This window comes from Panthera uncia (assembly GCF_023721935.1).
Source record: "Panthera uncia isolate 11264 chromosome A3 unlocalized genomic scaffold, Puncia_PCG_1.0 HiC_scaffold_11, whole genome shotgun sequence".
Lineage (NCBI taxonomy): Eukaryota > Metazoa > Chordata > Mammalia > Carnivora > Felidae > Panthera > Panthera uncia.
Genome location: NW_026057578.1, coordinates 72,238,794 through 72,254,134, shown reverse-complemented (window position 1 = coordinate 72,254,134; position 15,341 = coordinate 72,238,794). Strand labels below are relative to the sequence as shown.

At 34.7% G+C, this 15,341-nt stretch overlaps 1 protein-coding gene across 7 annotated transcripts in view; it reads left to right on the top strand.

Annotated features, from left to right (window-relative positions):
* Positions 1 to 15,341, top strand: part of CCDC88A (coiled-coil domain containing 88A) — a 138,656-nt gene that overhangs the window by 33,620 nt on the left and 89,695 nt on the right. For all 7 annotated transcript variants that reach the window (XR_007462196.1, XM_049651489.1, XM_049651487.1 and 4 more), the window contains exons 4-5: positions 12,870 to 12,939; positions 14,900 to 14,958. Coding sequence is in view for 6 of the 7 variants with exons in the window: in XM_049651489.1 (XP_049507446.1) it covers positions 12,870 to 12,939; positions 14,900 to 14,958 (129 nt within the window). In the remaining variant the exon portion in view is untranslated. The remainder of the gene's footprint in view (positions 1 to 12,869; positions 12,940 to 14,899; positions 14,959 to 15,341) is intronic.

The window sequence follows — 15,341 nt, the reverse complement described above, 5'->3', positions numbered from 1 at the left end:
GTATTTAGAAATACGCCTTTAGATTTCTGAACATAGGGTATTTTTCAAGCACTCTTTTTTGGTTTTGGTTTTTGGTCAAAGAAAATGGCTTTTGTGATACTGATTCTTTGACATTTGTTAATAATTACTTGGCTTGGCCTATTATGTTGTCACGTTTTATTAAAGTTTGATGTGTGCTTCAGAAAGATAGGTATTCTCCAGCTTTTTGGGTGCAGAGTCAGAGCAAGCTTGTTAATTGCATTTTTCAAACTTCCATAGCCTGATTAATTTTGTCTCTTGATCTATCAGTTATTGAGAAAGATGAGTTGGAATCTCCTATTATGATGATAGATGTGTCAAGTTTTCCTTTATACAGTTGAAAGCTCTATGATTGAATGCAAATGAGTTTTAAATGTTTAAATTATTATGGCGAATTATACCATTTGTAAGTGTTTCCTCATATTTTTTTCTACTGGTGTAAATGCTTTTTATCCTACTTCTTTTTTTTTTATAGGCCACTCTTGAAATTACACCTTCCATTCTTACCTAGCAAAAAAAAGGCCAAAATTACTTGGTATTTTTACTCTTTTATGTAATAGTTCCATGATGTTAGAGTGCTTTAACTCCATTTATTTCCCTTTATGATCTTTAAGCTGTTCTTGTCTTGTGTTTTCTTTTTTAAAAACCCCATAAATTAGATACTGAAAGTATTAAAACCCCATAAATTAAAAAACCCTATAAATTAGATACTGAAAGTAGTGTTAAATAAATAGATTCAGTGTTCCTTTAGATCAAACTATGTGTTTTCCTCCCCCCACCCCCCCACAGTGGTTTTCTTTTGTACCTCAGAATTCTATTTGGTATTATTTTCTTCACTTGATCTTAGCCAAAAGGCCGAGAAGTGATTCTATTTGGTATTATTTTCTTACTGAAGTATATCTTTAAATATTTATTTAAAGAGGGCTTGTTGATGGTAAAGTTTCTCAATGTTTTATTTGTCCAAGAATGCTTTTATTTTACCCTTGTTCTTGAAAGATCATTTTATTGGGTATGCAATTCTTTAACAATTACTTTTCTCTCAGTGTTTTACAGATTTTATTCTTCTATTTCGGGATTCCTTTCAGTTCTAGAGATGTCAGCTGTTAGTCTAACTTTTGTTCCTAGGTTAAACTTTATCTCCTGGTTGCTAATATTGTCTCTTCTCATGTCTCTTTCCTTTTATATTAGCCTGATATCCTTCAGGTATTTCTATTACATGTTTATTAGTTTCTTACTCTATCCCCCATGTTCATTAAATTTTCTTTTACCTTATCAGTCTTGTACTGTATTCTGAGTATTTTTTTCAGGACTATCTCTCCAGTTTGCTAATTTTGCCTTTCATATGTGTCAGATGTTCTGTTTAACCCACTGATTAACTTTTGATTCAGTAATTACATCCTTCCTTTGTAGAAGTTCTGTTTGATTCTTTATATCTTTGCCTTTTCATGTTGTTATTAATCATTCTTTTAATTCCTTTATTTCTTCAGAAATTAAAAAATTTTTCTATTTTAGACTTTATGCCTGATAATTCCAAAATCTGAAGTCAGATCCGTGGGGATCTGAACCTGCATTTTGTTTTCAGTTTGCTGTTTCTTGTGGTGGTGGTGGCAGCAGGGGCAATGGTGTGTGTGTGTGTGTGTGTGTGTGCGCGCGCGCGTGTGTGTGGTGTGTGTGTGTAATTGTGACCTTATTTTGGGTGGGAGGGGATTTGTCTGTGGGAATACTTTGTGTCTGGGCCAAAGATGTATTGTTCCAGAGAGAATTTGTTTTATTTGTGCATCCATTCCAGAACCATTTTATTTTAAGCAGCTCTATACTTAGAAGCAATACTTGTATACTATACAAACTAGAAAAGATGACAAAATACAAACATACTTCTAATGCCTGGAGAGTACCTCTATTAGTGCCTGAATATGTGGATTTCCGAATCTCTTTCTCTACATTTGTGTGTATGTAAATTATGTGTTTCCATTTTTTTTTTAAGCTGGTGCTACATTATTGCAAATCCTTAGGGAAATAACCCTCCTCAGTCTCTACCAAAGGCCAAGAAAAATAGCTTCTTTCTTGTCTTCCTTTGTAGGGTTCAGGTTTTTGTTTTGTTTTGTTTTATCTTTTAACTGAGGATTATCTTTTTATTTTGAGCTCAGTCATTTTAAAAGAAATTTTTAAAAATTATCTAGCATTTTTGGATTCCTTCCTTCCTTTCTAATATCTAGTACTCCTTGTCAGAAATAAGTCTGTGCTAGATTTTTTTTATAAACTTTTGTTTATTATTTGCCAATATTCCAGCTGTCATTTTCCTTCAGTTGATATGAGTAAGTTAGGTTTTATGATACATCTGTTTTGTCTTTTAATGTTGTTTGATATCAGTATTTTCAGATATGAAACAAATGACTAGATTAAGTGATACAGTGGCTTATTTTGACAGTCTTCAGTTTTGTTCTTTAAAACAATGCTGTGGGGCACCTGGGTGGCTCAGTTGGTTAAGCGTCTGACTTCAGCTCAGGTCATGATCTCATGGTCTGTGAGTTCGAGCCCCACATCGGGCTCTGTGCTGGCAGCTCAGAGCCTGGAGCCTGCTTCTCATTCTGTGTCTCCCTCTCTCTCTGCCTCTCCCCAACTCATGCTCTCTCTTTCAAAAATAAAACTTGAAAAAAAATTTAAAAAAACAGTGCTGGAATTTTGGTTTTACACTATCTTTAGAGAGATGGAAGTTTGCCTTGAAACTTTCAATGAGACTCCTTGGAAGGCAAAGGCATTTCTGCATCAAAATCTTAAATCAGTTGTCAGTGCAACCTAATTCTGTATTGTATACCACTCTTTTTATTTTCTAAACAGCTTTATTTAGATGTACTTCATATACCGTATAATTAACCCATTAAAAATGTCCAATTCAGAGGTTTTTAGTATATTTAGAATAACCAATTTTAGAATAGCTTTGTCACTCCAGAAAGAAACCCTATATCTAAAAGCAGTTACTCCTATTTTCCCTGTCCTGCACACACATTTACCACCACCACCACCACCACTACCACCACCACCACTCCAGCATTAGGCATTTGCTAAAATCTATTTTTGTCTCTGTATATTTGCCTATTCTGGACATTTCATAAAAATGGAATTGTACACTATGTGGTCTTTTGTTACTGACTCCTTTTACCTAGCATAATGATTTCGAGGTTCATTCATGTTGTAGCATGAAGTAGTATTTCTTTTTTATTAAACTACTGCTGTCTTGTTCTTTGTCTTCCTCCTGCCTAAAGCGAAGTGTTGAAATTACCTTTTTATTAATCATGTTAATCTAACGATGTTGTAGTCACCAAGAAATTTGGGGAAGATAGAATTGTGAAATCCATCAGTTCAATAGTTTAAATAAGTGGTCCTCAATGGAGGGTGCTTTTATCCCCCGGGGGACATTTGGCAGTAATTAGAGACATTTTTGGTTCTTACACCTAGGAATACTACTAGCGTTTAGTGGGTAGAAGCCAGGAATGCAGCTAAGTGTCTTATAGTGCACAGCACAGTTTCCCAAAACTAAGAATTATCCAGCCCAAAATGTTAATAGTGCCAGAATTGAAAAGCCCAAATGTTTATCATGCCTGGTGATTTTATTATTAGTATTTTGACTTGTGTTGAGTTGACACCATTTTTTTAGACACATCTGTAATATTTCATTAACATTTGCTGGATGACCACTTACATATTCTTTTCTTTTTATTAATCTGTTTGAATACCAATGGACTAACTTAGGGTTAGACATGAATGAATATCTTAACATTTTGTCAGTGTTGTTTCAGATACTTAAGACACAAAATATTACTGAAGATTGAAATTCTCCTTGTATTACTCCCTTCTGTTTTTCCTGTAGAGGCAGTTTACCAAACTATTTCTGCCATCAACCCAGTGCTTCATATTCTTAGATAAAATGTTTCCAAGACACTTCTAAACTTTTTTTTAAATGCTTATTTACCTTGAGAAAGAGATGGAGAGCAAGCAGGGAAGGGGCAGAGAGAGAGGGAGACAGAGAATCCCAAACTCCATGCTGTCAGCGCAGAGCCTGATGCGGGGCTTGATCCCATGATCCATAAGATCATGTCTTGAACCAAGATCAGGAGTTGGACACTTAACTGACGGAGCCACCCAGGCGCCCCCAGGACAGTTCTAAAGTATCTTCAGGAATAGATCAACTGTCTTATTTGCACAATTAATTGATTTGCTGATTTTTTTCCCTCATATATGTAACCAAGACACACATGGCCTGGTTTAATATAAGACAGATTTCAAGTTAAAGTCTAAATCAGTGCAGTTTTTGTCACCTGTTAAATTACCTGTCTTTTGGAAAAATCAAAATTTTCCCTGAAATCTATTAAAACTACTAAAATTATTTATTTATATCTCATATGCTCCTCAGAAAAAGTATTGAGGTAAAATATTGTCACACATTATGGTGGGTCTGTTTCACAAAAGGAAAATGAATTTGGGTATGCTAAAATTCATAAATGTGGTCTCCAAATTTTTTTTAATGGGTTGGTAGGAATCAGGGTCATCTTGTAGAAATGGTTCCCAGGGAGAAAAGAAGACTGACAGAATACCCTGAAATGATTATTAGTGGAAGGAATTATTTCATTGAATCTTTTTAGTAATGATAGGTAAACTTAAGTGTCAGTATTACTCCTTTTTTTCATTTTAATGATTTGGAATATGTACAAGCTCAGTAAGAATTACAGTGTCATTCAGATTTCCTCTCTTTTCTGCTACATGTTATTGAATGCTAAGGCATTGGGGCTACAGTGGTGAACACAACAAACCATGTCCCTCATCTCATGGAACTTAGCGGTTTTATTAGAGGGATAATAGACAAGTAAATGACTAAATAAAATACTTTTGATTGTGATAAATAAGTACAATGAGGGAGTAATAATAAGAGGTCTTGAGAAAAATAACTGGTAAGAATAGATTGTGAGAAGTTCATTGAAAATGCACTTCTTCATGTTTAGTGGCAGTTAGACCTTTTCAGATAATCACTTGATCCATATATGGCAAGTATTTTTGTCTTGCAAATAAATATTTGAAATTTTCAAGTCAGAAATAAGTAAGCTATAACTATCATGTAAAATTACCTAGGCCCTTTGAATTTTTAAAAAGTGTTATTTTTATTCCTGTGAATGAATAGTGAATTTGATTATCAGAGACACAGTTTGCTAGTAAAATCTTAGTCCATTTTTATAATTCTGTCAGCAGCAGTGTTTGTCTTGACTACTGTGCCTGCATTTTAAATAAGTACTGAATGAAGCAATGTGGTTCCTCAACTACCACTAAAATAATAAGCTGAATCATTTGAGGCTCAGAAAAAAAAGAATACTATTAGGAAATTTAAATTTATTGGGACGTTTTTGTATGGTTAATGTCGTTAATACTAAAAAGAAATGGTCTGGTACCATTAATCTAGTTGCCAGAGAAAGGTGGTACTTATTAAGGTTTTTGTTTAATATGTGTTATAATAGCCAATATTTGGATTATTAATAAAATATAGTAGCCAAGGAAATGAGACTCTTTGTTTTTTATACAACACATACTTGATATCATATTTTTGACATTTTGGTCAGATGTTCTTCCCTTTTTTTTAAACAAGTTAAAAAAATTTTTTTTGTTAATGTTTATTTTGGAGAGAGAGACACAGAGCATGAGCGGGGGAGGGGCAGAGAGAGGGAGACACAGAATTTACATCAGGCTCCAGGCTCCAAGCTGTCAGCATAGAGCTGAAGCAGGGCTCGAACCCACAAACTGCAAGATCATGACATGAGCCAAAGTCGGCCACCCAACAGCTAAGCCACCAAGGTGCCCGAAATGTCTTTCCTTTTAATGCCATTCATTTACTTTTTTTTATAGACTACTAAAATGTAAAATGTCTTAATTCTTTTCACTAGTAACACAGATAAAAGTATAAATACAAATATTATAAATGTAATTATGTTTGAATTTTTAAAATAGATCATAAGTCTTATTTTTTGAATATTTTTTATGTTTATTCATTAAAAAAATTTTTTTAATGTTTTATTTATTTTTGACAGAGCATGAGCGGGGGAGGGGCAGAGAGAGAGGGAGACAGAATCCGAAGCAGGCTCCAGCCTCTGAGCTGTCAGCACAGAGCCTGACACGGGACTTGAACCCATGAACTGTGAAATCATGACCTGAGCCAAAGTCAGACACTTAACTGACTGAGCCACCTAGGTGCCCCTATATCATCAGTCTTAGAGAAGAGACTTATATTTTAGAAATCTTTGAAACTTATGTTTAGTACTATAGTAATGTGCAGTTTTAGTAACAGCATTTTGCTCAGTGTGTAATTCAGGAAAGGGATATGAGCCCAGACCTTTGCCAGAAGTATTGTTTAACTTCTTATTGTGAAAGTAGTTTCTGGATAACTTCTAGGAAGAAGGAGAAGCCTAGTTTAAGTTATCTTTTTTTTCTTAAATGAGCTTAGATACATTTTTAAAGTTTATTTATTTTGAGAAAGAGAGAGTATGGACAAGCACAAGTGGGGTGGGGAAGAGAGAGAGGAAGAGAGAACCCCAAGCAGGCTCAATGCTGTTAGTACAGAGCCCAGGTTTGGGCTCATTCTCACAAAACACGAGATCATGACCTGGACTGAAATCAAGAGTCGGACACTTAACTGACGGAACCACCCAGGTACCCCGTAGTTTAAGTTATCTTTAAAGATTAACTAAATACTGTCTGTGTTGGCACAAACATGAAATAGCCTTTCTTACAGTGTTTTAGCAATATGAACTTTAATTCACGGAAGCTTGTGTGTATATCAATAAAGCTTTTAGATGGTCAACTAAAAATGTAGGTAATATACCATTTTTTATAGAAAAACTGTAAGTCAACAAAAAGTACTAGGAATAAAATTACTTGTACCTATCAGAGCACCTTTACTGTTATTTTCCTTTTAATGTAATCTGACAGTTCTTTCTTTTTTTCTTTTAATTTGCTTTTTTATTTTTTAAAATTTGTATCCAAATTAGTTAGCATATAGTGCAACAGTGTTTTCAGGAGTAGATTCCTTAGTGCCCCTTACCCATTTACCCCATCCTCCCTCCCACAACCCCTCCAGTAACCCCCAGTTTGTTCTCCATATTTATGAGTCTCTTCTGTTTTGTCCCCCTCCCTGTTTTTATATTATTTTTGTTTCCCTTCCTTTATGTTCATCTGTTTTGTCTCTTAAAGTCCTCATATGAGTGAAGTCATATGATTTTTGTCTTTCTCTGACTAATTTCACTTAGCATAATACCCTCCAGTTCCATCCACGTAGTTGCAAATTTTGCCAGTTCATTCTTGTTTGGTCTTTTTCTTTTTATTAAGTATTGGTGTTCTCCAGGCTGTTTTCATACCAGGATAGAATTTCTCCCTGTTCTGTGAAACAACACAATCTCCAGTACGCCTTCTCATTCCCTGCTTTATTTTTATACTTAGCACTTATCATCAAAATCACTTACTTATTTTCTGTCTACCCCATGAGAGCACAGATTTTTGTTTGTTTACTGCTGTATTTCCATTTTCTAGAACAATGTCTGGGAGATAATAAACACACAGTAAATATTTGTTGAATGAATAACTGCTCTGGTTTTCTCAATTCTTTCAGTTATATTGCTAAAATTCTTTCTCTATACATTTTTTATGTTTCTTAACCACTTTTTAAAAAAAATTCACATTTATTTATTTTTGAGAGACAGAGCATGAGTGAGGGAGGAAGAGAGAGAGGGAGACACAGAATCTGAAACAGGCTCCAGGTTCTGAGCTGTCAGCACAGAGCCCAATATGGGGCCCAAACCCACGAACCATAAGATCATGACCTGAGCCGAAGTCAGACAGTTAACCAACTGAGCCACCCAGGTGCCCCTTTTCTTGCCACTTTTCTAACAAAGTGAAGTACCTTCACTAATTCATATACGTATGTATTATCATCCTTAACTCTTCAATTAATCTGTTCCTCCTACTTAAAGTCTTATTTATCTTGGGCTCAAATATGTATTATTTTTCCATTTCTTTAGCACTTTAATAATGAACATCTTTAGAACTAGGTGATGTCTGGGAAATCTGGGGATGATATTTAATAGAGTTTCAACAGTAGCAATCAGGTTTTTTTAGTCTCTGATATCTTTTATGTTTTGTTTATTTTTCAATGTTACTTGTAAGATTAGAATAGGGAAATAGGAATTTTTACAAATCTTCTGGATGCATAGAGCCAAATAGAGGTTTTAGAATAATTGGATTTTTAAAATTTGTGTAGTTTTTAGCTGCCTTGCCTAATATTATCACTTTCAGACATAACTAAATTAATACTTGGAAATAACGTAAAAGATAGATTTTTTTTTCCCATTAACTAGTATTTCATAACGACCACTAAAAAAAAAACAAACTTTATACTTTTGTTTTATTTCCTGCCCTTCCCAACAAAAGTCACATACACAGTAAGTCATGGAGCTGACATTTAAGCCTAGACATTCAGATTGTACTCTACCAGAGTATGCTGTACTAGGTATCAGATTCTGCTACACTAAAGTACATTTTCAGACACATGGAGTTAAGTTTGAATATAGCAGTTTTTTGTAGCAATTGTGTCATCGAACTACTAGAGTTGCATAGCATAAAAGTCAAACACATTAGGTTATTGATGATACCATACAATGAAAGGATCAATGAGATTGCTTTTATCTTTTTGAACAGAGTTAGCATGAGGCATGGGATAACAGAGTAGGCAGGAGTGGGGAGCCAGCTGAGGAAGAGGGTGGAGGAGTGAGGTTGTGGACATATTGAAGATTACTATTGGTCTGGACAGTTTCCTTATAACATTATACCAACATGGAATGTTACATGGCAAAACAATATAATTACCTTGAAAATCTAAGTTGATGTTTTCTGGTATGATTTACCAGTTTTCACACATGTTATCACAAAACAAGTGGTATAAATGAGAATTATCCTTTATCTTGAAACTGAGGTAAAGGTTTTTTCCTAATAATTCAGAATCTCTTAAAATTTCATACCTCTTTAATAATACTGAATTTGAATGTTCTTTGTTCTTAGACTATCTCTGCTAAATGGGATAGAGACAGAACAGTGATTGCTTTTTTTTATGCATCTCATTTTTATGATTTCTTTTCAATATATGTACAGGTAGTCTTTTTTTTTAATGTTTATTATTTACTTTTGAGAGAGACAGAGCATGAGTGGGGGAGGGGCAGAGAAAGGGAGACAGAATCCGAAGCAGGCTCCAGGCTCTGAGCTGTTAGCACAGACCCCAGTGTGGGACTTGAACCCATGAACTGTGAGATCATGACCTGAGCTGAAGTCAGACGCTCAACTGACTGAACCCCCCAGGCACTCTTTATTGGCTGCCTCCTCAGTTATTCAAGGCTTCATCGTGGATTGAAGAGGCAGAGGAGAGAATAGGTGAATTAGAAAATAAAATTATGGAAAAAGAGGAAGCTGAGAAAAAGATAAAAAAATCCAGGAGTACAAGGGGAGAATTAGAGAACTAAGTGATGCAATCAAACAGAACAATATCTGTGTCAGGAATTCCAGAAGAAGAAGAAGAGAGAGAAAGGGGCTGAAGGTGTACTTGAACAAATCATAGCTGAGAACTTCCCTGATCTGGGGAAGGAAACAGGCATTGAAATCCAAGAGGCACAGAGAACTCCCTTCAGACATAACTTGAATTGATCTTCTGCATGACATACCATAATGAAACTGGCAAAATACAAGGATAAAGAGAGAATTCTGAAAGCACCTAGGGATAGGTGGGCCTTAACATACAAAGGTAGACCCATAAGGGTAGTAGCAGACCTGTCTACTGAAACTTGGCAGGCCAGAAAGGAATGGCAGGAAATCTTCAATGTGATGAACAGAAAAAAATATGCAGCCAAGAATCCTTTATCCAGCAAGTCTGTCATTCAGAATAGAAGGAGAGATAAAGGTTTTCCCAAACAAACAAAAACTGGAGGAATTCGTCCACTAAACCAGCCCTACAAGAGATCCTAAGGGGGATTTTGTGAGTGAAATGTTGCAAGGACCACAAAGTACCAGAGACACCACTACAAGTGTGAAACCTACAGATATCACAATGACTCTAAATCCATATCTTTCAATAATAACACTGAATGTAAATGGACTAATTGCTCCAACCAAAAGACATAAGGTATCAGAATGGATAAAAAAACAAGACCCATCTATTTGCTGTCTACAAGAGACTCATTTTAGACCTGAGGATGCCTTCAGACTGAAAGTGAGGGGATGGAAAACTGTCTATCATGCTACTGGAAATGAAAAGAAAGCTGGAGTAGCCATACTTACATCAGACTAACTAGACTTTAAAGGTTGTAACAAGAGATGAAGAAGGGCATTATATAAGAATTATAGGGTGTATACATCAGGAAGAGCTAACAATTATAAATGTCTATGCACCAAATTTGGGATCCCCCAAATATATAAAACAGTTAATCACAAACATAAGCAACCTTATTGATAAGAATTGATAAGTCTCCTGGTAATTGCAGGAGACTTTAATACTTCACTTACAACAATGGATAGAATATCTAGACAGAGAATAAATAAAGAAACAAGGGCCCTGAATGATATATTGGATCAGATGGACTTGACAGATATATTTAGAACTCTGCATCCCACAGCAACAGAATATACTTTCTTCTCGAGTGCACATGGAACATTCTCCAAGATCACATACTGGGTCACAAAACAGCCCTTACGTAGTATAAAAGAATTGAGATCATGCCATGCACACTTTCAGACCACAATGCTATGAAACTTGAAATCAAGCACAGGAAAAAGTCTGGAAAACTTCCAAAAGCATGAAGGTTAAAGAACATCCTACTAAAGAATGAATGGGTCAACTAGGCAATTAGAGAAGAAATTAAAAAGTATATGGAGACAAATGAAAATGAAAATACAACAGTATGTCCATGTAGTCTTGATAATTTTGCTTCAAGGCAAGGAAACAAAGAATGATTCTTTAGGTCCATTTAGCTGTTACATACTTAGCTAATAACATATTCTGCCTGAGGTAACTTGCTTTGAACTGGAAATTTTATTTATTAAATAACCAGACTCAGTCTTTGGAGTAAGTGATTTTAGCACTTCTTGACACTTACTCTTAATTATTTATCTGACATGATACACATAGTGAGTGTATACTTTTTCTTTAAATGTGTGCATGCTTTGGGGCACCTGGGTGGCTCAGTCATGCATCCAGCTTCAGCGTAGGTCATGATCTCATAGTTCTGGGTTTGAGCCCCGTGTTGGGTTCTGCACTGACAGGAAGGAACTTGTTTGGGATTCTCTCTCTGTCCTTCACCCACTCACGTGTATGTTCGTGCTCTCTCTCTCTCAAAAATAAATAAACATTAAAAAAAATAACATGTATCCATGTTTTGGTAATAGTTTTTTAAAGAGCCAGTATATATAACACTGAAGAAAATGTTTTGAGTCTTTCTAATACATACCTATAAGGAATTATAGATAAAAGATGAATTCTAATGAACCTCTGGTACATGTTACACACTGGCTATGGGAAAATGCTTTATGGGATCTAGAATTACACATCTTTAAAAACAATGCAAGTTAAATTTTCATGATATTTGCTGCCTCATCATAGTATTAAGTAAAGAGTGATTCAGAAAGAATTAAACACTTTTAAAAATGTATTCCTCAGTAACTGGTTATGTCTGAATATATAGTGAAAGCCAAATTATAAGGGCATTCACAATTGTTTCTATAATTTTGCATAGATTGAGCAATATCATGGGACAACATTGAGCAATATCATGGGACACCTGTCGTCCTGTAGTCTTAATTCATTGCAGACCCTTTGTAGCATGTCATTATTAGTGATAGTAATGACAGACACATTGTGTTCCTTCATCTCCTCAAAACAAGGATAATAAAAATGGAAGATGCATAGTTGATGTATTAACTAAAATGAGTAATTTGAAAGCATTCAATTCTTCTGAATCATCCCGTAGTATCAGAATGTGTATATATTCTTGTCACGGACAATTTGAGAGAAATCGAACTAAAACATCTATTGTAGATAGAGGGGAGATATAATGATTCACTGAGGAAGAGCTCACTTGCATGAAATGATCTTAAGACACAATTTTTAATGAAGTAACTAGTGCCCTTAATTTTTTTAATGTTTATTTGTTTTTGAGAGAGAGAGAGAGACTGAGCATGAGTGGGGGAGGGGCAAAGAGAGAGGGAGACACAGAATCCGAAGCAGGCTCCAGCCTCTGAGCTATCAGCACAGAGCCTGACATGGGGCTCAAACTCAAAAACCATGAGATCATGACCTGAGTGGAAGTCGGACATTCAACTGACTGAGCCACCCAGGCGCTCCATAATTTCCTTAATTTTAATAGAGGTTTTTAATTCCCTTAAAGAGAAGTAACAAAAGACCAAAAAGTAATCATGCTTGGTCTTTTATTGAGGAATATTATTTAATCATCTTTAAATCATCATCTAATACCTAAAACTCAGATTTCCAAATAGTCAATATTAGACCTGTTCACTTGGACACTTATTTTGTAGATATTTGATATGTTATTAAGTCTGGCTGATACTATAATTTTAGTTACTTAATTCCTTAACTTAAAGTTACAAAAAGTTTAAGATCTTAGAAGTCTTTTTAAGACCTTGGGTAAGTTTTTTCACCTTTTTGAAAGGTTTTTATTTGCAGTATAGCATATCCATAGAGAAGTGCACAAATCGTAAGTTACAGCTTATTGACTAATCAGCATTACCTGTATAACAACCATTGGGGTATCTTTTTACAGGAGACTTTGCAGCAATTGATCATGATGTCATTGCCAAATGTCTTAATCATTGGCAAAAATCCTTTTTCTGGTAAGTATTAAAATTAGCATAATGTGATAGTCTTAACTTTGCATAATGCTATAATGCTTATCAAGATCTTGCTTATTTATATGAATACAATGGCTCTAGGTAAAATCAGAGGTGATATTCCATTTTATAAAGAGGCAATAAGCTTAGAATATTTGTAATGTGTAGGACGGAACAGACATTCATTTTACGTAAAGGCCAGTGTTGTTTTAACTCTACCACATTGATACTTTCCTGTAATGATTTTTAGTATCTCATTATAAACAATATAGAACATGATTAAAGGAACATAACCTTAGAAAAGAAGTGATTTTGAAATAATTTCTAGGTTTGTATTCATACATCTGCTATCATTGCCAGAGCTGTTTGAATCTTAAGATTTTAGTGATTGATATTGTAGTTTAAATTAAACTACTTCTAAATAGAAAGATGAGAAGCAGTTTTCTTAGGTCATTTAAATTATTTTTCTCAGAAATTTCTGCCCTTTGCCAGGTTTTAAATGTGACCTGTTCAGAGTTTTAATTTTTGAACAACTAGGGAAATTAGCAACTACTAACAAATTCAACAATGGACTTACTTTTTCAGGCTGTCTGTAATCCAACTCCAAGTATATCTTCTCCAAACCCCACCCTCCATTCTCATTCAAAACACAAATAAAGCTGAAATAAAAACTAAAATCAAGCAGCTGCTTTTCCTGAGGAAATTACCACTTAGGTGAGGTGAATCAGTTTAGACGGTCTTTAGAGATATTCTGGGATGTTTGACTATACAAATTAAAAAATGAAAAAAAATTATATGTGAAATGGAATTATTTTCAGTTTCACATGCATTTAATAATTACCTACCAAATTATAAAGACCAGGAATATAAAGAAAATGGTCTGTACTCTGCAGAATCTTGTGTTTTGGTGAGAGATGCACAGATGACTGGGAAACCATGTAATAATTAATACAAAATAGAGCTCTGTAAAAGTATTAAGGCATATGAAATATGGAGCCGTTATTCTTATAGTTGGCAGATAAGAGAGGGTTGGGGACCACTGGTGGCTGGTTTGGTCAGGGAAGACTACACAGAGATGTTAGAGTGGTGTCTAGGATCATGATTTGTAAGTAGCTCACTAGAGGGATGGTGTAGGGAAGAAAGACAAGCAGAGAGAGTAACAGAAGTGAAGGCAGAGGAGTGTAGATGTGTATATATTTGGGGAACGGTGATCAGGTGTGGCTAAGAAAATAGATTGTTTCCTGGAGAGTAGGAGGAAATGTTTGAAAAGAAGGTTTGGACTTTATTATGGACAGATTGGCCTGATAGTGAAATTCTGCCCAAAGAAATGACTTTTTTTTTTGTCAGATGTATATGTTTTGAGAAAATCTGAATTGAGCGCTGTTGCACAGCAAATGTACTATCCAGTTCTGTTACAGACCATTAATTTTATTCAGTTTATTATAAATGTTCATTTTTACCAGCCTGGCTGTAACATTTAAGGTTTGGATTCTCATGAGTCTACACAGTGTAAAGCCATTTAAATTTTATAGGTAGATGGATCATATATGTGTTTTAGAAAGAGAACATTAATAGACCTAAAAAGAAGCCAGACTTATGAGGAACCATTTTGACTGAATTTATGGCATGCCCCTATATCAGCTGTTCTTCATTTGGTATACTGGTGTGGTATAATAATTTATGGAAAACTAGTGGATTTATAATTAGCACACTTTATTGGATAGAGCATTGAAGCCCATTTTGTCTCTACTGTAACCCTTCAAAATGGACATCCTTGGTCATTTCTTCTGCTGTTACCACACTGTGCACACAGAGCTGCTTTTTTGAATTCTTCACTGTACTTGCAGACTTAATCCTTGGGTCAAGTTGCTGTGAATAGTAACTTAACAATGAATTCTACCAATGTAAGAAAGAGAGTGGAACTAAAGTGAAATTTAGTACTTAGCAATCATTTTTATTTCAGAACAAGGCACAGAAGAAGTTAAAAAGTTGCTTTTACTTTTACTGGGTTGTGCAGTTCAGGTAAGTTAAAATATTTCTTCCTATTTTCATTTTTAATAACTTCTTTATATATTTTTTCAGGCTGTAGTTTTTGAAAGACTTAAAGATGGGCTATTGCTTTTCAAAGGCTACATTAGGAACTTTTAAATAAATATAAACTAAGGACATTTTGAAGGAAAACACTCTGTTACTTCATTTCAAACTTTAGTTATATTATCAGCTAGCTGTATCATTTAAAAACTGCGTATATTTTTTTAATTCTGAGGCTTCTAGTAACCCCAGGTTTTTCAAATTTTCTTAGAGGTACTCTTAAAAACTTCTCCCAAATATCCTTATGATTTATGTGTTTATGTATGTGTGCTACAGAAGAGAAAGGATTAGCAACAGAAAGAGGCAGAAATTAT